Here is a 21,413-nt window from a genome sequence, read left to right on the forward strand (position 1 = left end):
CCCAGGGTTACGTACCACGTTTAGTAGATTGACGGTGGTCTTCTTCCGCTTGACGCTGCTTTGGAAACGGGTGACGAATCGTCAGCATAGCTCTGCGAACAGCCTATAGATCTCGGTCGTAGCCTGGAGAACCATGATGTGGCCGCTCCCTTGAGGGACGCAGGGAATGCCCGACAGGATACCACGTCCGACCCCCATACGGCGTCATCATGCCATTAAAGTAGTTGATGTGGTCATTAGGGTCAGTGGTACCACTGTAGAGTTCAAAGGTGGGTAGTCGAAACCTGGAAGGTAGTGTGGCTGACATGATCTCTGCCGAGAAGGGGTGTTGTCCAGGTATGGAATGTGTCTCGCCTTTGGTCTGCTTCTTCAACCCTTCCAGCTTCTCATCCAGGTCGCGGAGTCTTTGATCGAGCTCCTCGTCCCGTGTCTGCCCCCCACGCCTAGCCGGACGTTCGCTGCGACCCCGTTCACGCTCTCTCCTGGATGTCCCCTCCCGCCTTGAGTGTTGGCGGGATGGTGAATGGTCATGCCGTGATGAACCCTGTCGTGAAGGTGAGGGGCTTTCTTCTCTGTAGGTCCGGCTTCGTCGTGGTATGTGACTTTCTTCCAGTCGTCCGTCGAACACGGACCTCCGGACCGATCTCTGCGGGCTAGACACCCTCGCCTTGGGTGTTGGCGTCCTCCCACGTTCTGACCGTGGCGAGAGGTCTCTTGTTCTCCTGGGATGCTGGGAAGGCTCCCCCCGCTGCGGAGTGGGGGTTGCCTGTCGCGCAAGTCTCTCTGATCTCGCGCCCCTGGGAGATGATCTCCTAGGGTTTGGCTCTTGTTGAGGTATGGACTCCACCCTTGCTGCTGGTGAAGTCCTCCGACGGTGAGATGTCGCACGCTGCGTCAGGTATTCTCGAAAGAGTCGTTGTTCATCGAGGATCTGTCGTTGCAGGTCGTTGATCTGACCCACAGTGGCTGGAGCATTGGGGTCAGGTGTCACCTCCACCACCACATCGTTGGCCTCGTCATTGTTGGGCTCGGCGATCACGAACTGGTCATTAAGGGGGATCTCCTCCTCCAGAGGGACATGGTCCTGGTCGTTGGCTCTGCGGCGAGAGCACTCTGGGGGTGGTGATCCATTCCTTGCTCCGTTGTTGGTGGTGGTAGTCTTCCTTCGTGCCATTGAATGAGTATGGAAGCGAGCTAGTAGCTGTAATGGCTAGCGTCGTTCCCACAGACGGCGCCAATCTGCTGCGTCAAGAAATCGTCGAGCGGTCTCGCGAGTGCCGTCACCTCGCAAGTGGACCAAAGGGGTCAACAGAGAGAACCGGTGTGGTCCCGGCCTAGGGCTCTCCGATGCCAAAGTTAGATCTCCTGGCGCAAACAGATGAATAGTGATTATTCAGTATGAGTTTTTATATCCTTTATGGGGTTGTGTACCTTTGTCTTTTATAGTAGCATATGGCGGTGTGGAGAGTCCCCGTTTGATTGACGATTGTGCCGTTGCGTGGATAGAGGCCCCGGGGTAACGAGGCTCTATCCTGATTGGTCATCTCCCCGTGGGAGGGAGTGTCCTGGTGGCATCAGGATCCTTGGTGGATAGATACTTGCGTGTCGTGATAACGTCCTTGGTGCTTGCATCCGTCTGGATGACGTGACCTCTAAGCGGCGGCCTAGAGTCCTGGTAATGACATGAGTCTTAGCGATACGAAGGGTCGTAGATGGGTGGCCCCCACCTCACGTGCCCACGATGCTGTGTCTGGGTGCAGGCCCCGCCTGGGTGAGGCCGCGCCTGGGTGAGGAGGCCGCGCCCTGGTGAGGAGGCCGCGCCTGGGTGAGGAGGCCGCGCCTGGGTGAGGCCGCGCCTAGGTGAGGCCGCGCCTGGGTGAGGAGGCCGCGCCTGGGTGAGGCCGCGCCTGGTGAGGAGGCCGCGCCTGGGTGAGGCCGCGCCTAGGTGAGGCCGCGCCTGGGTGAGGAGGCCGCGCCTGGGTGAGGCCGCGCCCCGGATGTGTGGCCGCGCCCGAGTAGTGGCCGCCCCCGAGTGGGGCTGGGACTCCGGTTCGTTCCCCTTGGCTATGGGGCGGGTCGTCTGTGACACATGGCGATCATTGGTTGGCCCGGTGAATATTGGATGTATCACCCTCTGTATTGGCATCTGAAATCAAACTAGTAAACAAACCCATTTCGATCTGATTAACAAAAACATATAAAAGATAAAGGAGCTTGAGAAAAAGAAAAGAACACCATGATTCAGAGTTTCGCTTTTGGTAGGTCTGTGGTTTTTTTACTTTTCTTCTGATATCGGGAATTTCAGTTAAGACTTAAACCACTTCAACCAGGTGGAGGAGGAGTTTCTCTTTGCGCCATCTATGTCTCTCAGTCTGTCTCTCTCTCTCTCTCTTTTGCTAGTTTGCTTGCTCGAAAATAGTCCAAGACCCTAAATGGATGATAGAGCACAAGTACATTGATGTAAGAGGGTTGAAGCTTCATGTGGCCGAGATAGGAACCGGTTGGGATTCAATGCATTTCATTTCATTTTTCTGGATCCAAATTCCAAATCCTACCCCAATATCCCTCCCAAAAATAAAAGGCACACTTATTTTCGGTTCCCGGAGATCTGGTATTCGTGGCAGCACCAGATGATCGTCGTTATCAACTCCGGATTCAGGACACTAGCACCCGATTTCAGAGGCTACGGCCTCTCCCAGCAGCCCCATGAACCTGAGAAGGCCTCATTCAAAGACCTCATTGAAGATCTCCTTACCATTCTCGACTCCTTCTCCATTCCCAAGGTATCTCATTTCAGTTGTGAAATACAAATTCAATTTCTATTTCTGGTTCTGTCAACGGCAACGAAGGGATTTATACGTTAATTTTAAGCGTATAAAATTAATGGGTTCCCATCAAAAGGTGAGCAGAGATTGAATTATATCCAATGATTCTTCGTGGGTTCTGGGCATCTGAGCTTGAATTTTCTACCTCTATTAAATCGGAGTTTGATAGTTCTTCAAAAAGAGGAGAAGAAACAGTATCTTCTCCAAGTTGTGAATTAGGGTGTTTTTTAAACCCTAAGTGAAACAGTGTCAGTGATGTGTGATCTCAACAAACGCAAGAGTTGTGGCGTACAAGTTCTTTGAATTGCTCGAGTGAGAATGAGTTGAGATTGTGTGGGACAATTTCGATCGCTGTTCAAATTAATCTATTTCTTCCCCTTACATTTTGTACAGTAAATTTTGCATATAACAGGATTGCGATCTATTCCTCCGTTGCGTCATGGCATCACCCCCTAACAAGAGAGAGAGAGAGAGAGAGAGAGAGAGAGGCGATGGTGTAGTGATGAAGACAAGGTACAGATAAAAAAAATGTTTAACACGGACCATTTTTTCCACCCTAGACATCTAAACATCAAATCTCAAAAAATGAGATAACAAAAAGGGGTTTGTAGATCTGCCTAATTATCTAAATTTTGGAGTTCTTAATCAATAATCTCGTAGATCTTACTATAATAGCAAGTTCCTTGAGTTTTCACCTTTTTTTTCTGGTCAAATCAAGGAGACCATGGTTAGAAAAAAATAAATTAGCATGTGTTCTTGGCTGATTCACATTGTGCTGTAAAAAAAGGGCAGAAATCGGGGTAAGCAAGCATCCATCGATTCCAACTCGGATCAGTCGTTCCATTCCGATTTTTAAATCCTTAATATGAACAGCAGAAGAGGTACCGGATTTTTACCAGAGGTACCCTTTCTGGTAAATGTCCGAGAATTTCATAAGTCGTGACTCTAGGTTTTTTTGTGGGTAAAAAGTCGTGACTCTAGGTTACGGCATCTAAATTGTGACATCAGGTCACGGCACTGGCATTAGAGCTAGCAGGTGTACAAGTATGAGCAAATACATGGTAGAGGCTGCCGCCTTATCGGATCGTCTCATCGTCTTGCCATTTCCCGTAATTCTGTGAAATCCCCCACAGATGTTCTCGTCCTTCCGGCTCTGGCAATGGGAAAGTGAGAAGTGAGAGGTAGGAGTGTAGTAATCCTGCGAAACCCCTCAAAGCTAAAGCTCAAATGGCGCTGCTTCAGCACATGTGCTCAACACCCCTGGCACGTGCTGTCCGTTCACGCTCCATCTCCAATATCTCCCTTTCCATTCCATCCTCGCCGACATCCACCGTCTCCATTCCCTCGCCTTCGCTCGCACGAGTCCCTCATGTCGGCTCCCGCGTTCTCCTTGGCATGTCCGAGCAGGAGCTTCAGCAGCTCGCCCTCGACTTCGGTCAGGTTTGATTGTAGAATCGTAATTTTTCTGTTGTATACGAAAGGAAACAAATCAAAGTTTGAAGAACAAGTTATTTAACCTCCTCTTTCAATTGATACATTACTGTTTGTTTTCGTATCAGTATTTCCAATTGTATTAATTCGAACTTCTGCAATGGTTATCAGCAAAGCTATCGAGGAAAACAACTCTATCATCTTCTATATAAGACTAAGGCTAAGGAAATTGAGGATTTCAGTCACCGTAAGTCATTTTCTACTTCCTTGTTCAACATTACAATAACTCTCAAGTCACTTTTGTTATTTACGGGAATTTTTAACTATTGTTGGGTTCGTGGAAAATTCGGTGAGTAGTACCCAAGGCCTTCAGGTATGATCTTAACGAAGCGGGATGGAAAGTCGGCAGGTCTCCCGTTCACCGTGTTGTTACTGCAGCTGATGGCACTATTAAGGTCAGGGCGTTATTCTTTAAAAAAAAAAAAACTCCTTCGGTTCTTAATACTTTTATTGTTCGACTGGCTTAAATTCAATTTGATGCACTGGTGGATATTGTAATTGCTTGAAGCCATGACAATGATTTTTATTATCACTTACCATTTTCGTTCCTGGCTCTGTTGGAACTTGAAGCCTTAAGATTGTAATTAGTTTGGAAACGGATGTGGTAGTTGTCACTTGTCACGTACGTGAACATGAATCAGAATTAGTCTGAAAGGTATCAGTTCATCCTGCCCACAATGGCGGAGGCTGGTTTATACAAACTCAGAAAAGGTGGTACGGATTGAGTCCTTACCTTCAGATCCTCCTCCTAGCAGCCAGCTAACACACTGACTATCTCTCCATATTGTAAGATTTTCAGTATGCATAACTACTGATTTTACTTACAATGATTGATTGTTTTTAACTTTGGCACTGACCAAGGGAAGAAGTCCCGGTGTCCTTATCATTTATGAAGGAAGGGAGATAAAAACTTGGGAGACTACTGCAACATACTTAGCTCTTCTAGATGTTTGTCCTGGCTGTGTGGACACCTCGGGTCCAGGCTAGGTTGCATCCTGGATAGTCTCCCAAGTGCTTGAGCACAGAGAATTGTTGATGTTGGCATGTCTTGTGCAGTTGATGTGACTGGATGTGTTATCGTGGTTATTGTTCCACTGCTGTGACCTATGACTAGGGTAGCAAGGTGCTGCATATGACTGCTCTGTTAAAATGGACATCTATGTTGGAACATTGAGGGGGACATGGGATATTTGGAATGGTTATGGGATAGAATAAAAAGAGCGTCCCAGTTCACGAGGCTCCCGCTAGTGCAGGGTCTGGGAGGGGGAAATGTACGCAGTCTTTCCCCCACTTTGCGGAGAGACTGTTTCCATGTTTTGAACCCCGCAACCTCATGGTTGCAATAGAGCAACTTAACTGTTGCGCCAAGGCTATGGGGTAGAATCACTCTGTTAAAAAAGGCATCTATGTTGGGACATTGAGGGGTATGAGATATTTGGAATGGTTATGGTGTAGAATTCTTTCATTGAGGTTTTGAGTATGTCTTCCAAAGACTCTTGATGTTGTCCTTTACTTACTGTTGCGTTAGAAATCTTGTTGGAGCGAACTCTGCCTGCAAGACAAGAATTAGCAGAGAGGACCGGGCGTTGCCGGTGATCTCACTCCGATGCTTAAGTTAGATCTCTGAGCAGCAGTCAATTCAAAGAGAATTCAGATAGTTTGGATGTGCATTACCTCCCTTACTTAAGGTGGTTGAGAGGTAGAATCGTGCTTGAATAGGTAAGCTAGAATCTCGGAGTGGAGTGAGATCGTTACGGTGTGAATCGTGGGATAATGTTTATCCGTTGCTTCCCACGCACCTGATTAGGCATGACGTGGGCGAGAATCTCGGGCCATGTTGGTCCATGCTAACTTGGTGTTGTTTATGCAAGTTATAGAGGTCGTTCCTCATATGCCTGGCTATGGCCAGACTGTTGTCGTTTACAGGTGAGCGCGTTGCGCCCTAGTGGTACGGGCTGGGGTGCGACCTGGCGCCCAGCTCAATATGTTGTCCATAACTCGGTCCTTTCCACGAACAGGGGGAGCATGCCAGTTCGCGCTTGGCCAGCTGCGCGACTTCGTCCTAGACTTGCGACCTCCCTGGCTCGTTCTCGCTATGCCTGGTCCTTTGTCCCATCACACTTTTACCAAAAAACTAATGGTATTTATTTTGCAAACAATTGAGGCTCTTACGTGTTCCCTCTTTGTTCCTAGCATTCTTGCTTTTCCCATTTTATTCTTTTCAATCCCATGCCTGTGTAAGTTGACTAAATGTAGGATACTGTGAACACTATATTGGTGATAGCAGTACTAAGCATGATTAGGGTCAACCTTTTTTTTTGGGGGGGGTGTTGGATTAGAAATTTCAATGGATAAAGATGGCTGAATGATAGGAATAATAATGCACTGTAATCCTGAACCAGTGAAATGTAGTGGGAGATCAGCTTGCGACAGGACCATAGAGAAAAGGACAAACCAGAATTTAAGAGAAATCAAATAACAAAGATAAGTCTGATCTGGCTATAATTCTGGTCAAAGGTCTGTTTCGGGATGAAGAACAAGCCATCAAAATTAGGAAGCAACCCAACGACTAGATTTAAATATATGGAAGAATCCTTCTTAATATAGGAAACTGGAATTCTGACCAGAATTCTAGATCAAGATTTAGGGAGCTCCAAACAAAATTAGTTAATGGACTGATATGTTGATTAAATGGTAAATGAAATCAAAATCCTTAACTGAAATCAATAATCAGAATTGAAAGGTAGATCCAGAAAATAGGAGATTTTGAAGAAGCAGAAAGGAATCTGGATTTTTTTGGGGGTTTTTGAAATTGCAACTGAAACTAAATAGAATCTAAATATGATCAGGAATCACTACCTGATTTGTAGGGTTGGAATCACCACCAGTACCCCAATGGTGGATTCAATCTAACACTATCATAGAATTCAGAATCCCATCAACAGAATCAGAGAGCTCACTAAACCAGAAGCTTGAACACCAAGATTAGTCCCAAATTACAAGTCTGATCAGCCCTAAACTAACAACAGTAGATGGTCTCCCTAGGGTCTTGAATTTCCCCAAAAATGATCTCAATCCGACGGTGGGAAGGTGAGATATTGTAACTCCACCAAAAATAGCAAGTAGGTTTCAGAATTAGTAATCATGCTATAAATCCAAATCAGCACAGTAACTCCCCATCAAAATAACATGTCATCCAATAAATACTCATTTGATATAACATATATCAGATTCATGGTAATCCAATGGACAGAATCTTCAAATCAGCAGCAGTCCAAAAATTAGAAACTAAAGGTCAAAATTTCAATCAGCAGCATTCATCGATGGAGTCCAAACTGCTGTTGAAGGAAGGGTCTGAAATATCCTTTAACAATTCAAAAGATCAGTATTATTGGATGGCTGGATGTAGAGTAATGGCTCTTGCACAGAATTGGAAACTATGTGAAGAAAATAGAAACTTACAGTCACAGCTCTATTCAACCAAAGAATGGAGCTCAAACCAGCAGCAATTGGAGGGTACAGGAAGGGTAGTAATATCAGAATATGGGCTAAAGTTGATTGCCAAATTAAGATATATTGAGGCCTGAAAATCCCTGCCAAAGAACTCTAAACACAGTGCCGTAGGGTGTATATGGGTCTTCTGCACCAGCTTCTTGGAAGGAATCAATGGAGCAGCTTTGAAGTGTTGTAACAGCAATCAGACAGAGACATAAGGGAGTCTCGGTTCCTCTCTGTTGGTGACTCTTTTGCAGGATTAATAAAATAGAAAATGCATAGAAAAAAGAAGAGAAAAGGGGGAAAGGAGGGGATATGACCTAGACCTCTCACCTATGGCCTTGGTCAGTCTCTCGTCGAACTTGGTTTCTCACCGTAGCTGAATCTCACAGAAAACAAAGCAAAAAGTTTTTTTTTCCCAATACTTCAAATCATGGGATGTTGTGTAGACAGACCCTCTTTTATGGATAAAAAGAAACTAGATCTCTCCTTGCGTGGCAAAAGAGCTGTCCTTACAATATGGCAATCCTCTAATTAGAAACTAAATGCAAAAGAGAATCTAACTTGTAGCTAAATAGCATAATAGAATCTTTGAATTAGTAACTACCACATAAAAGAAATCCATGTTAAAATAGAAATTAAATAAAACTGATAAAATTCTCCCACACATGGACTGTCTAACACAGTAGAGGGCCTCAATCTAGCGCACGAAGTGGACTAACAGCTGGACCAAAGGTCTCGGCTCACTGGTTTGATGGGCCAGGCTCGATGGGCTGGTTGGTGCTGGCTCTCTCTTCTAAATCACTACAGAGCTAAAGGCAAAAGCCAATCTTTCATTACTCAAATTCGTGTACAAAGCATTGCCCTTACATATGCTTAAATAGAATACTCAACATGAATCAAACTAAGCTTGAAACTCCTCCAGACAATAGCTTACCTTGGAGGTAGTCTACTTCTACTAAAACTCATCCTAAATAAAGGAAAAAAATTAAAACAAGGTTGGGCTCATAGAAACCTAATCCAACTCAACTAAGGCACTTTAATAACAACTATTAATAAAGAAATAGGACTCTAACTAAAATAATAAAGCTAATCCTGTATTCCTACCTTCTACTCATATTTTAGGCCCATTAAAGTGGGCCCATTACAATGAAAACCTTTGGACTAAAGGCCCAATACATATATCACCCTACCTAAGACTTTTTTCCACTAAATAAGCCCATTTATGTGATTATCTGCATCAAATGGTATTATTCTATTTATACTTCCTAGTGATTTTATGGGAAGAAAAAAAAGTCTCTAATGTATTTCATCAGATGGAAATCTGATTAGTTGATGTTGTTCTATGTGTGTGAGTAGTTCTACCTTATGTTTATTTTTTGGCCATATTTGATCATTGCAGATATTGATAAAACTTGAAGACAACAGATTAATTGAAACTGTTGGGATACCAGTTGAAGATTTCAACGATAAAGGTTCTCAACGCTTGACTGCATGTGTCTCATCACAGGTAGCAATTTTGAATGGACAACATGATCAATAGAAAATGATTTTCTGGTAAGGTATAGAGATTACAGGTTTTGTGGTATCTTGTTTTCACAACAATTTTATTTTCTGTACTCTATGTAAAATATCCAGGTGGGTTGCCCATTGCGTTGCTCATTTTGTGCTACTGGGAAAGGAGGGTATTCGAGGAACCTTCAGCGTCATGAAATTGTTGAACAGGTCATCTGAAGTTGTATCCTTGTGGGTTTATTTTTGATATCTTATACATCAGCTTCATCATCTTTCATTCTCAGTAACTTCAATATCTACAATTTATTTATGTAGGTCCTGGCTATAGAGGAGCTCTTCAAGCACAGGGTGACAAATGTCGTGTTTATGGGCATGGGCGAGCCAATGTTGAATCTGAAGGCAGTTTTAGAAGCACACCGATGCTTGAATAAGGTCTATCTTTAATTCTTTCATACCCCTATGGTTCTGCCTTAGTTTCTTTCATGAAGCTGGCAAAAGATCAGATGGCATAACGTAGTGATAAAATTCATAGATCTTATGACATGAAGATTTATGTCCCTATAAACAAATTCTACACTTGGTGCATTTGGTAACCTCTTGTGACTAATCAGATGTCAGTTATCGTCGGGCAATTGGGTGCAAAACAAAATTGAAGCAGAAGAGTGTACCCTGTTTCCCAACAGAGAATTGCTATTCGTGGTGCTTTCTCAATCTGTCAATTTGCTTCAGCATCTGTTCTGCATATGAGATATGCTAAAAATCTGTAGTGGGACTGGTCATTCATCATTCTAGGCCATACTGACTTACCAAGTCTTTGTGATGCCTGTAAAAGATTGAACTCCGAAGAGCAGGACCCTAGTTGACATTTTCACTTTTGGGATTCATTAGCATGTATTGGAAGTATTGCTGCTTGAGTATATCTCCAGGCTGACAACCAATTTATTGGACCTATTATTTATCCAATAGGAAGTTAAAGTTCTTGGTTAGTTTTAGGGGTTGGAGGAATGAGAGAGCATATGGTGGGTGAAATTTATATGAAAAACAAATAATCCATCAGTTAGGTAAATAAAAGGAGGGGGGGGGGACAAAGTGCCATTGGCAAAAGAAAATCCTTTATTACCCCACATATATGATGGAATACATAGGACCCTCGATGGTTAATATAATATAATACATTGTTACAATTCCAGTTTTTCATCCTATTCACAAGAAAATGTTGAAATAGTCATTCCTAGATTGCTTAGTGGCAAATGGAAGCATCTCTTTGAAGCCCCATGTGGCCCTTCAGGAACATCAGTTTGATGAGGTGGTAAAAAGCTTTATTTATGTTACAATCAGCAAGGATTGGCATTATGAGTATCAATTAAGGATATCATAGGTTTGAACTCCAATCATCCATCTCTTAGGGTTTTTTTTTTCCATATTTTTTTGAAAGATCAGAAGATTTTAATTTAGATGAATGGGCACAGGGCTCCTGGATGGCAGTCTGGGAAGGAATCCATGGACGGCACCTAGTTCTGCCACATCGCAATTCAGATGAGGCTGAAAAGGTTATCTGCTCACATCAAGTTTCAACCCATATTGAGTTGGCCACATGGCACAACAAAACATTGGACAAATTTTGGACTATCGAGAGGGTGATAGGAACTACCAAGGGAGCATGGACATATATGGGTGGGTATGCCTTCAGATGGGTTGGTATAATTTAATTTGAGTCTGAAATTTGACTCTGGAACAATTCAGTCCATTCCTCAAATATCCAGCAGTAAGAATTGCCACATCATTTTCCTTGTAGAAAATTTAGGGGTGTCTGTCTAGAGAGGTTCTCCACCTCTCCAGACATGCCGATCTAGGAAAAAATTTTCCTAGAAGAGAAGAAAGGTGTTCATTGATCTCTTAGGGGATTTTCCCACTACCTGGGAACGATCAGAACATTGTAATATAGAAGAGAAATATGGAGTTGGAAAAAAGCCTACTCAAGCATTATGATTTATGATGGTGCTATGATCTCCTATCTTCAAAATCTTGATTCTATACTCTTTATCATGTATGTTATTGATTCTATATCTGCATCTGCAGGGCAGATCTTTTAGATTCCAAGTAACTGGTTGAATCTGGGGATTTATATAATTTACGTAAATTTCCTCCTCTGAACTTTGGAAGCCTAGAATCTTACTAGGAAGTGATATAGACAAGACAACTAGGATATATTTTTCTCTTTTAATTTCTGGACAGTGATGTCCAAACCCACTCTTTGTTAAACATAGTTTGCAGTTAAGATTGCTTTGATAAATGCCAGCAATTTTTACTTTGGAGAACAAAACTCATTAAAACTAGGATTTTCATTTTTGTTGGAAGGATGTGCAAATTGGTCAAAGAATGATAACGATTTCTACTGTGGGGGTTCCAAACACAATTAAAAAGTTGGCTTCACACAAACTCCAGTCGACATTGGCCGTTAGGTGCGTTGTTTCATTGGCTAATATTAAACATATAATGCTGTTCATCATTTTCTTGTCTTATTTTTTTCCAAATACAAGTATCAATTGCTAATGGGTCGAATTGATTTTTTCTGAAATAGAGTTAAATTTTTGTTTCATTTGGAGTAGGGGAAAGGCCTTTGGTTTTACTGCTAGAGGTGAATTGTAATTATCGGAAAAGTTTTTCCCTTGGTGAATTAGTTGACAGAGTGTTGATGGGTAGCACATCTAATGGAACCCCGAGTCACAAAACCCTGCTTTTGGGTCACTATGGGCCCACGAAAGTCAAAGAGATTCAAAATAATGTGATCAGTGGCAATTCTGTAATTTCTGATAAAGTCTAGGACCTCTTTAGTGAGAAAACAGAGTGTGGGGACAAAACAGTAAATTAACTTGAGATGGAGGATGTATGTGGAATTTAAAAAAAAAAAGAGAGTAAAACAGTACAAACTTTGCAATTAGGACTTATATGTAGTTATTTACGAGGATTCTGTCTTCACTCGTAATTAAGAAGGTGGTTCTTCCTCACGATGGACAGCCAAGGCGCTAAATCTGAACTGGTTTCAGACGAGGAAACTAAACCAAATAGGCTCGGATTGACTAGAAATTTCGGGGATACATTGTTGTTTCACCGATTTATTAACCCCAACAAACAATGAATGCTTCTGCAGCTTGAAGATCAAAAGGAATTTGCTGAAACAACTCGAACAAGGTCTGAGAGAAAGTTCAAAACCAGACCTGAGTTCTGGTTTCAATCTCATGATAGGGGAGCTGATAGGGGACAAGGACCTGGGATGAGTCACCTTAAGATAGCAATCTAACCCCTGAAATATCTGTCCAAAATTTGAAGGAACCACTGAGTTCTACCACTTCGTTTCTTAACCCACTATACAGCGAACAGCAGAAATAGCGAGCAACAGTAGAAGAGGAGGAATAAGGGAGAGTAAGAATGGAGAGGGAAGGGAAGAGAAAGAAGGAACAATAGGGACTCACCTGAGAGAAGGCGGCCCTGATAAGATTGGGAGAACCACTGAGTTCTACGACTTCGTTTCCCAACCCACTATACAGCGAACAGCAGAAATAGCGAGCAACAGAAGAAGAGGAGGAATAAGGGAGAGTAAGAATGGAGAGGGAAGGGAAGATAAAGAAGGAACAATAGGGACTCACCTGAGAGAAGAAGGCCCTGATAAGATGGGGAGAATGAGAGAGAGGAGATGAGGTAGCAGCACGCAACACACACCCATGAGGTAAAACTTTCATTTTCAATTCAATATTTAACTGTGTTAAATCTTGATCAATCGGTTACGTGTGTTGTGCCACGGAATTTAGTCCCACATCGGCTGTGCTTAGGCCATGGAATGTCCATATAAGTGGCAGCCAACCTTCACATGAAATGACTCATTCTGGGTCTGAAAATGGGCCTCAGGAACAAAACCGGGTGGGCTGAAATGTGGTTGTACCGGATAATATTGTGGCTGCGTACTCTGGTATACTCATGACGCGTTTTAAAGCCGTGTGCGGCGAACCTTGGCCAAAGCGGACAATATCGTGGCATGTGGGGCCCACCATGGACTGTGACACTTCAACATGTATGGGCTCTTAAAACTGAAATGGACTCCAACTATGAAACTTGAAAACTGAAGACTATCTAAAACTGGAAAAAAAAATCTCTTATATATCTAATTCCGGAACAAAATACGATGCAAACAACCCCTATTAGACCAGAATCCCGGTTTGGGTTTGGTTCGTCGTCTGACCCCGAGTTTCCAAATCGGGTCATTTCGGTCCAGCCATGCACATGCAATTGCATAAACATCCTTATGAACTTACTCAAACATTCATGTACCCACTAATAATTTGGGATTTGGGTAGGCACTCAGGCAGCAGGCTTCACCCAACCGTATCTAACCCTATAAATATTGCTCAACCTTAGTTCACCCCATAGTTTTCATAATTGGACCGAAGGGTGAACTAAAAAGCGTTCGATGAAAGTCCTATTTTGGCTGACAAACCACGATTTTGACCAAAGGACAGTCACAAAAAAAAAAATGTCAATGTTACGATCCCATTGTATGGGAAACTTAATGTGGGTTGATAAGTTCTTGGGTTACCTCACCTTGTAAGTCAGTATATAGGGTTGAGTTCTCCCAAGATCGTATCAGTGGTATCAGAGCTAGCATCATGTCTCTCAGGCATAGTTCGAAAACTCGTTTTGTTTCGGTGTAATATCCGAAATTTTGCATTTTTCTGTTATGTTTCGGTAGGTCATTTCGGTGGGTTTTAGGCCAAGTTAAGGCCTGGAACTTCATGGAAACCCTATTTTAGGCTATATAAACACATTTAAATGTTCAAATTGCAAAAATAGTTTTGGATTTGCACCATTGATTGGCAATGTACGGTCGAATCCTAATGAAAAACTTAGTTAATTACACATACACATTGTTTAAGACTTTAAATACTAAATGACATAATAAATTAATGATTAATAAGCAATTTAAACAAGTAAATTGACTTGGAAGTTGGAAACATAAAGTGAATGACTCATAAGTCATAACTTAAGTTATAATATTAAGTACAATAAGTAAATAACAAGTTAAGAAGATGATATCAATATGACAATATCCCTAATAGTCTAATACAAGTCAAGTATTGTAATGGTGTCTTCTCCGGCGTAGATGCGGCGAAGATTTGAAGGCCAGTAGAAGTGAAAGGATGAAGAACAAGGGGAAAAAAACACAAAAAACTAGAGCTTGTTAAGTCTCGGTCGAAATTTCGACCGAGACTAACGAGTTTTGGTATTTATAAGCTACTTTTGAAAAAGGAATCTCGATATCTCGCGAGATTTTAATTTTGTTTCGAGATATTACGAGATGGTCGAAATTTCGACCGAGTTTTTGCAATTTTTTTATTCGAGCTACTGTTTCGTTTCGGTCAGGTCGAGATACTCAAAATATTCGAGATCTCGACCAAGATTTCGCGAGATTTAGTACTATGCTCTCAGGTGCAATCGTGCGGCTCGGGTGGTGACGTCGGTATGGCAATGTTCGGTTGGGACTAATAGCTAGTGCAAAGCCAGCCCGTGTGGGCGCCGGGCCTGCGAAGCATGGTAGAGTGGTACGATCCCATTTATCCCATATCGGTTGGATGGAAAACTTAATGTGGGTTGATAACTTCTTGGGTTACCTCACATTGTAAGCCGGTTTATAGGGTTGAGTTCTTCCAAGATCGTATCAGTCAATTTAAAAATTAAAAAGAAAAAAAAAAAGAAAACCAAACCAGATGGTTTTAAAAAACACCTGGTTTTTACCTAGTCTTTGAATAGGGCTATTCTAAGTGGGGACTGACCAAAAAGAGGGGCGTTTCCGGTTTTTCCAGTTTGACCACCAGTTTGGTCCAGTTTTAAAACTATGGTTCTCCCTACTGAGCATGCATGAGACTAAGCAATTCATAAGGTTATAGGGGCAGTGCCCTAAGGTTTTCTGCATATCAAAGCTGACACTAACTAATGCAGAATCGATCTCGAACCAGGGACAAAGCCAATGGGAGATTAATTGCAATAGGATTGATGATTTAGGGATGAGCAACAACACAATTCTTTTCTCTCTTTTTTTTCCACGTATGAAAGCAGAAATGAAAAGGATATGACTTGGGCATCCCACCTAAGCTTCCATCGGCATCACACCGACCATGCAAAGCCTCTCACATCTTGCAACTGCTGCACTGCATCTCACAGCCTATCTTGCATTTCACAAGGAAAACCACATAAAGCCACCATCTTTTCTTTTGTCTAAAAAATGTTGGTCAGAGTATAACCCCTCTCTTTTTTATAATCTCAATGAAAAACAAAATAGAAAACCTCTATTATGTTAGGAGGTCCCTTACAATAATAATAACTCTCTATAGCTAAGGAAGAGTCACCAAAATAGAAGGTAACTAATAACTGTAAAAATAGTAACTAAAGTACTTAATTGCTAAGCTACCTAGTAGCTATGATTTACAATAAAAGAAACTACTAAATAAGAGCCCATGTTTGCCAAATGGAATATACAACAGAATATTTTCCATGCAATCTTTTTATAATCTTCTAGATGATCTTCAAATCAAATCTTTTAGGAGATCTTAAAATCAGATCTGCAGTTTTGTACCGGAAATCGCAAACCTTCTTTCTTTTCACTATGAGCTACATCACTAACCCTAAAAGGGTCAATGGGGGGGGAGTAATGGGAGTATTTCTAACTCCTACAGGATTAGGGTTAAAAAAACCATCATGTAAACCAATTGCAAGGATAGGAACAATGAACCAAACTAGAGAGAATTAATAGCTCAATAATGACGGGTCTGATTGGGCTAAACCCTCGCTCGATTGGTCTATTTGTCAAGGAGAACAGATCATCAAAGTTGGACAATAATCCAACTGCCAGAGTTAAAAGATATGGAACAATCCCACTTTTAGCTGGTTACCAAACCCAGACAATTTGAGAAATCGATGGAAAGGATAGGGTTATGAAACTGAAATCACAATACTCGACTGATGCTAAGGACTAAACAACAAACTGAACCTCAAACAGAATTATTGGATATCAGATTTGAAGAAGTATAACTGTAATAGGAAACTGAAGTTTGATTAGAAAAACTTATTTAGAAACATAATCTGATGTCAGCAATAATAAGGCAATTCGATACCAGAGTTTATGCAAGAATCGATGCTGACCAGAATTAGAAATGTGCCATGGCAGACTTTATGCAAGAATCAATGCTGAGCAGGATTAGAAATATGCATAAACTTGAAACTATAAATTCCAGCAAACAGGTAAATCGTAGGGTTAAAAAAAAGAGAAATTCTTACCTACATGCTGATGGAGAAAGAGAATCATGGGTAGAGTTGTAGCCCCTTACATTCTTATGTAAACAAACTTAGCTAGCTGAAATGAGGATGTTGAAATGATGAATGGTAAAACTAAAAAAGATAAAATAAGGAATAAATAAATCAGAGCTGATTTAGGAGTAGCTCCAATACACGATAAGTTGCGAGAAAGTTGTTTAAGATGGCATGGACATGTGCAACGAAGGCCTTTAAATGCTCCAATATGAAAGGGTGATTAGATTGAAGGTGCAAAAAGAACCAGGGGTAGGCCTAAAATGACTCTAGGAGAAGTTGTGCGGAAAGACATGCATCATAGTTGTCAAAACGTCGCCTGGGCATCCAGGCGGGTTTCCAAGGGTTGGGTGGTCGCCCTCCTTATTTTAACTTAACAAGGTGGGCGCCTTGGGATGCCTAGGTCCCTGGTCCTGGGCAATTGATTTTTTTTCCCTCTAAATAATTATGTTTCTTCATTTTTATTGTCTTGTGTACAAGTTTGTGTATAGGTGAGACACATGCCCATAAAAATAATAATTTACAAAAAAAAAATCGAACTTCACTAATTCACTTCTTTTATTCTCCTTTTCTTGTTTGCTTACATTTTCCCCCTCTAATAATGTTGTTTCTAACATAATGTTTTTGTTGTAATGTTGCTAGATTTAATGGCAAATTAGCGCTTAGATTCAATCTGTAATGTAGTTGCTGTAAAGTTGTAAGCATAATTATATTATTGCTATAATGGATACATAAAAATATTAGGGCGCCTTGTTGCCTAAGCGCTTAAGTGGCCCTCCAACACCTTGGGTTGCCTAGGCACCTTGACAATTATGACATCCATAGCTTAGGACTAGTAACTAGTATGGCTTTGAATAGAGCTGATTGGAGAAAAATGATGTATCGCTTTGAATGGAGCTGATTGGAGAAAAATGATCCATGTAGCTGACCCTTATTGGTTGGGATAAGGCCGAGTTGAGTTGAGTGAGACAGACAAACTCAAAAAAGGAAAATCCTAAATCAATCCTGAACTGAAAAAGAAACATGAACTGACTAGAAAACTGAAATAATAAGAAAAACAGCTTGAAAACAGGACTGGAATTATATTAGCCTATTCCAACCTGACTACTAGGAACATAATAATAATAGATTAAAGGAAATAGAATCTTAAATAGAGCTCACGATTGATGGTCCCGTGGATGAACCAGAACTGAACTGTGTAGTGTCTGGAACGATCAGAAAACTGGTTCAAAGTTGGGCCAGACCAAACTGCAGGCCATTCTGGCCTTTTTTCTCCTCTTTCTTCTATTGAGATGGCTGGAAATCTTTATCAGCCAGGAAGGTTTGGGGTTGAACTGCCTCGTACTCATTCTACATGTACCTCTAGGTAATAAATTATTTGTCATTTTTCAAAAGTAGACATGCTGTCAATTCCAGGGTTCAAGGAATCAGAATCGGGATCGGGATCGGTTGCCGCGACCAATCCCAATTCAAATTGTCCGATTCAAGGGTTTTTCTATAATTTATGATTCTGACAGATTCTGGCTGAATCAGAATTGACGGGAACCAATGCCATTGCTGATTCTGTTTCTAGAGCTGTGGTAAATTCTCATGAACTCACATGTATCAACATGTACAAACATGTAAACAGAGAAGAGCAACACGAAGTAGGTCTAAATATTAGTCACAACTTACGAAGTTATGATGGATGAAGCAGTGACCCATTGTTTCCTACTATCTTACACATCATGCATTTGTGAGGGTAAAGATGAAATCTTTTCTCCTCTTTCACATCATATTCTCGGGGACAACCTCCCAACAGAAATCCTTGATCTTGGTAGGGACCTTTGATTTCCAAATGAACTGTTGGGGATAGTAACAATGTAAATGTGGCCAACCAAAAGGTTTCCTATAAGGTAAATCACATTGATTGGCTGCATCAGCATCACTGTCCCACAAGGCTGGAAGAAAGGATCATGTATCAGAGAGATTTACATTGACACTGGAACTGCTTGGGAATACATGAATCTTGCGGACTACCCACCTGGCTGGCCAGGTCTAGGTGCCAGGGATGGGTGGTTGTGGTAGGCGTGACACCAAGGGCATTCTTAGACCTCTTCCATGATGGGCCTTCAAGTTCATGCACAGTAACAGCTCTAGGTCATGACTCTAAAGGGCGCTAACCATGTGTGAGTCCCGCTATACCAGGCTCCTGGGAGGGGTAGGACTGGAGTCAATGCTAACCTTTGGCATTTGGCATGAAGTGGCTGCTTTCAAACTTGAACCCTCATCTTCACACTGGGCTGCCCAAGTTGTTGCCACCACATCAAAAATGGCCCCTAGCTCTGGGTCTTGACCCTGCTGTTGCATTATCTCAGTTGCACTTGAATAGCAACTTTATCAAAGAGAAGTTCAGAAACTGTTATATCTTCTGAGTTACTATTCAAGTTTCCTAGCTCATAAACACTATTTCTTATTCTTTTTTTCCCCCTTCCTGTCATTAGCCTACATGCTCCGAACCAGAAACTCCGGGAAACAATTGTTCCAAGTGCAAAATCCTACCCATTGAATGCAATCATGGAGGACTGCAAGGACTACTTCCTAGAAACTGGCCGGAGGGTATCCTTTGAGTATGCACTTTTAGGTATATTTAAGTTCTAACTACTGAATTTTTTTTTCGTCAAACAGAAGGTAAGAATGATCTAACAAGAATATCATTACTATAATTTTTATTTTGGCAGCTGGAGTCAATGATAAGGAAGAGCATGCGTTTGAACTTGCAGAACTGCTTCATGGGTGGGGACGTGGTCATCATGTGAATCTGATACCTTTCAATCCGATAAAAGACTCAGAGTACCGGCGTCCATACAAAAAAGCGGTATGCTCTTCTTCTGTTTTTCATTAGGATAAGTAAAATTTTTTTGTGGAGTATAAGTTGAACCCAATTAGTTGGAGCGTGAGGTTTAGTTGAGCCTATGTTGCATATAAGCTGATCACATTTAGAGAAAAAGAACGTAGATGTTGGACGGCTTTAGGAATTAAACTGAAAAGGCTCCTCAAATTTTAAGATGTGAAATTAGTGTTGAGAAAATTAAATTGGTTTCATCTTAGGATTGACTATAGTTCGGGAAATTTGGCTTTGTAGAGCTATAGTTTCTGAATAGTTCTGGCATTGTCTTTAGTCGAAGGAAATAAGGTGGTTTAGGATTTACATACTAGGATGTTATTAAGTTTTGAGGTAGAGCTCTAGGATGTTAATTAGGTACGAACAAATAGGAGTAATAGCTGTATGAGTTTATGATAGGTTTCAGATAGGAATAGAGGAGGATTAGAGTTACTAGGTACTAATGAGGAAATTGTTGAATGTGTTTAGAAGGTACTAAAATGGAATTTTTTTTGGATTTGTTGAAAGGGTCAATAGAGCTTGATGATGGACAAATGTGTTTAGCACAGGTATGAGTTGTTTGATTGGGCAAATCATAAACACACGACTAATAAATACTGTATATAATAACTATGTTCGTCCTATTGGCAATCACCATAAAGTGGATTCATCGTAATTTCTTCCTGCTAATTTCAAGGATGAAGGGCCTCCTGGACAAACAATACCTGTTGATTTGACGTAGATAACAGGCTGCTTGGGAATAGACCACTAAGCTTATCAAATTCAAACATGTGGAGCTGAATGAATGTGAAACTTTACTAGTCCATCTATTTATACTAAGGTGTTGAATCTCAAAATTCAGAATATAGTAGAACTCTAACCTTGTTTTGATATTGATTAATTCAATGCAACAAGCCTATAAAGGCACAGAGTTGGTTGTATATTCATTCTCTGTACCAGGGGGATAGAAAATCATGCATTTTAGAGTACCGAGTGGCGCAATAGAAACTCTCTGGGAGCTTGCCAATTTGGTTCTCACGTCTTTTGGTTCTTTTGACTGAAATAGTTGGTCTCGGTGTAAGTGCTAATTAAATCTGCTTGCACATTCTCTGGCTTCAACATTTTGCCACGTGGATTTTTTTGTAAATTAATATTTGACCAATGACCATACAACTTTGGTTGCAGGTGCTAGCATTTGCAGCTGCCCTGGAGTCTCGTAAAATAACCGTAAGTATACGTCAAACACGAGGCCTTGATGCAAGTGCAGCTTGTGGGCAACTCAGGAACGAGTTCCAAAAGAGCCCTCTGTCTGCCTCTGATGAATCTGAATCTCAATCAATTGTTTCGGTGGGTTGATGCCAACAAAACATCAGATATTTGGAACCTTCATTGGCTCGCCAAATGAACCACTATTTTGCATCTACGAGGTGTTGAAGATAGACGGGGTACATTTCAGTTCTTAATGTCTGCAATAGAAGGAATGTGCATCAAACAAGTACAAAAGCAGAGTTTAGCCATTGACGGGGTTATAACATCTTCGCCAGAGAAACTAGAAATGGATAATAACATTTTACTATGTTGGCAATACTACACTGAATGTAGCTTGAGTTCTTGAGATATCATCTAAATACTGATGAGAAGTAATGACAAAGGTAAGCTGCTGCCTATACTAATTCTGTAAATTCTTGCGAACGAAGGCATCAAAATGGCAACAGCTCTCTCCTACAGTGGGGCCTGCAATCGCAAACTTTAGGGTTTAACTGGTTCTAATATTCTGTAGCCTTTTTTTTGCAAGGAGAATACGTAGCTTAGTCTCTTTTTTTAACACACCATTGTGCCAAGTTTCCAACATTGGCCCTGGTGTTAAC

General features: G+C 41.5%; 1 protein-coding gene across 1 annotated transcript; it reads left to right on the forward strand.

Moving 5' to 3' along the window:
- Positions 1-3,944: 3,944 nt before the first annotated feature.
- Positions 3,945-20,964, forward strand: LOC122661046 (probable dual-specificity RNA methyltransferase RlmN). The gene is made up of 10 exons (XM_043856353.1): positions 3,945-4,265; positions 4,428-4,503; positions 4,614-4,711; positions 9,214-9,321; positions 9,450-9,536; positions 9,642-9,758; positions 11,685-11,788; positions 19,166-19,305; positions 19,403-19,539; positions 20,731-20,964. Exons 1-10 carry the CDS (start codon positions 4,053-4,055, stop codon positions 20,899-20,901), a joined length of 1,251 nt encoding a protein of 416 aa, XP_043712288.1. The 5' UTR covers positions 3,945-4,052; the 3' UTR covers positions 20,902-20,964.
- Positions 20,965-21,413: the final 449 nt, after the last annotated feature.

This window comes from Telopea speciosissima, chromosome 1 (genome assembly GCF_018873765.1).
Source record: "Telopea speciosissima isolate NSW1024214 ecotype Mountain lineage chromosome 1, Tspe_v1, whole genome shotgun sequence".
In the NCBI taxonomy this organism is placed as follows: domain Eukaryota; kingdom Viridiplantae; phylum Streptophyta; class Magnoliopsida; order Proteales; family Proteaceae; genus Telopea; species Telopea speciosissima.

Coding starts and splice junctions, on each gene's coding strand:
- LOC122661046 (XM_043856353.1), top strand. CDS start 4,053: ATGGCGCTGCTTCAGCACATGTGCTCAACACCCCTGGCACGTGCTGTC. Junction 9,322..9,449: donor CTGCATGTGTCTCATCACAG/GTAGCAATTTTG, acceptor TAAAATATCCAG/GTGGGTTGCCCATTGCGTTG. Junction 9,537..9,641: donor GTCATGAAATTGTTGAACAG/GTCATCTGAAGT, acceptor TTATTTATGTAG/GTCCTGGCTATAGAGGAGCT.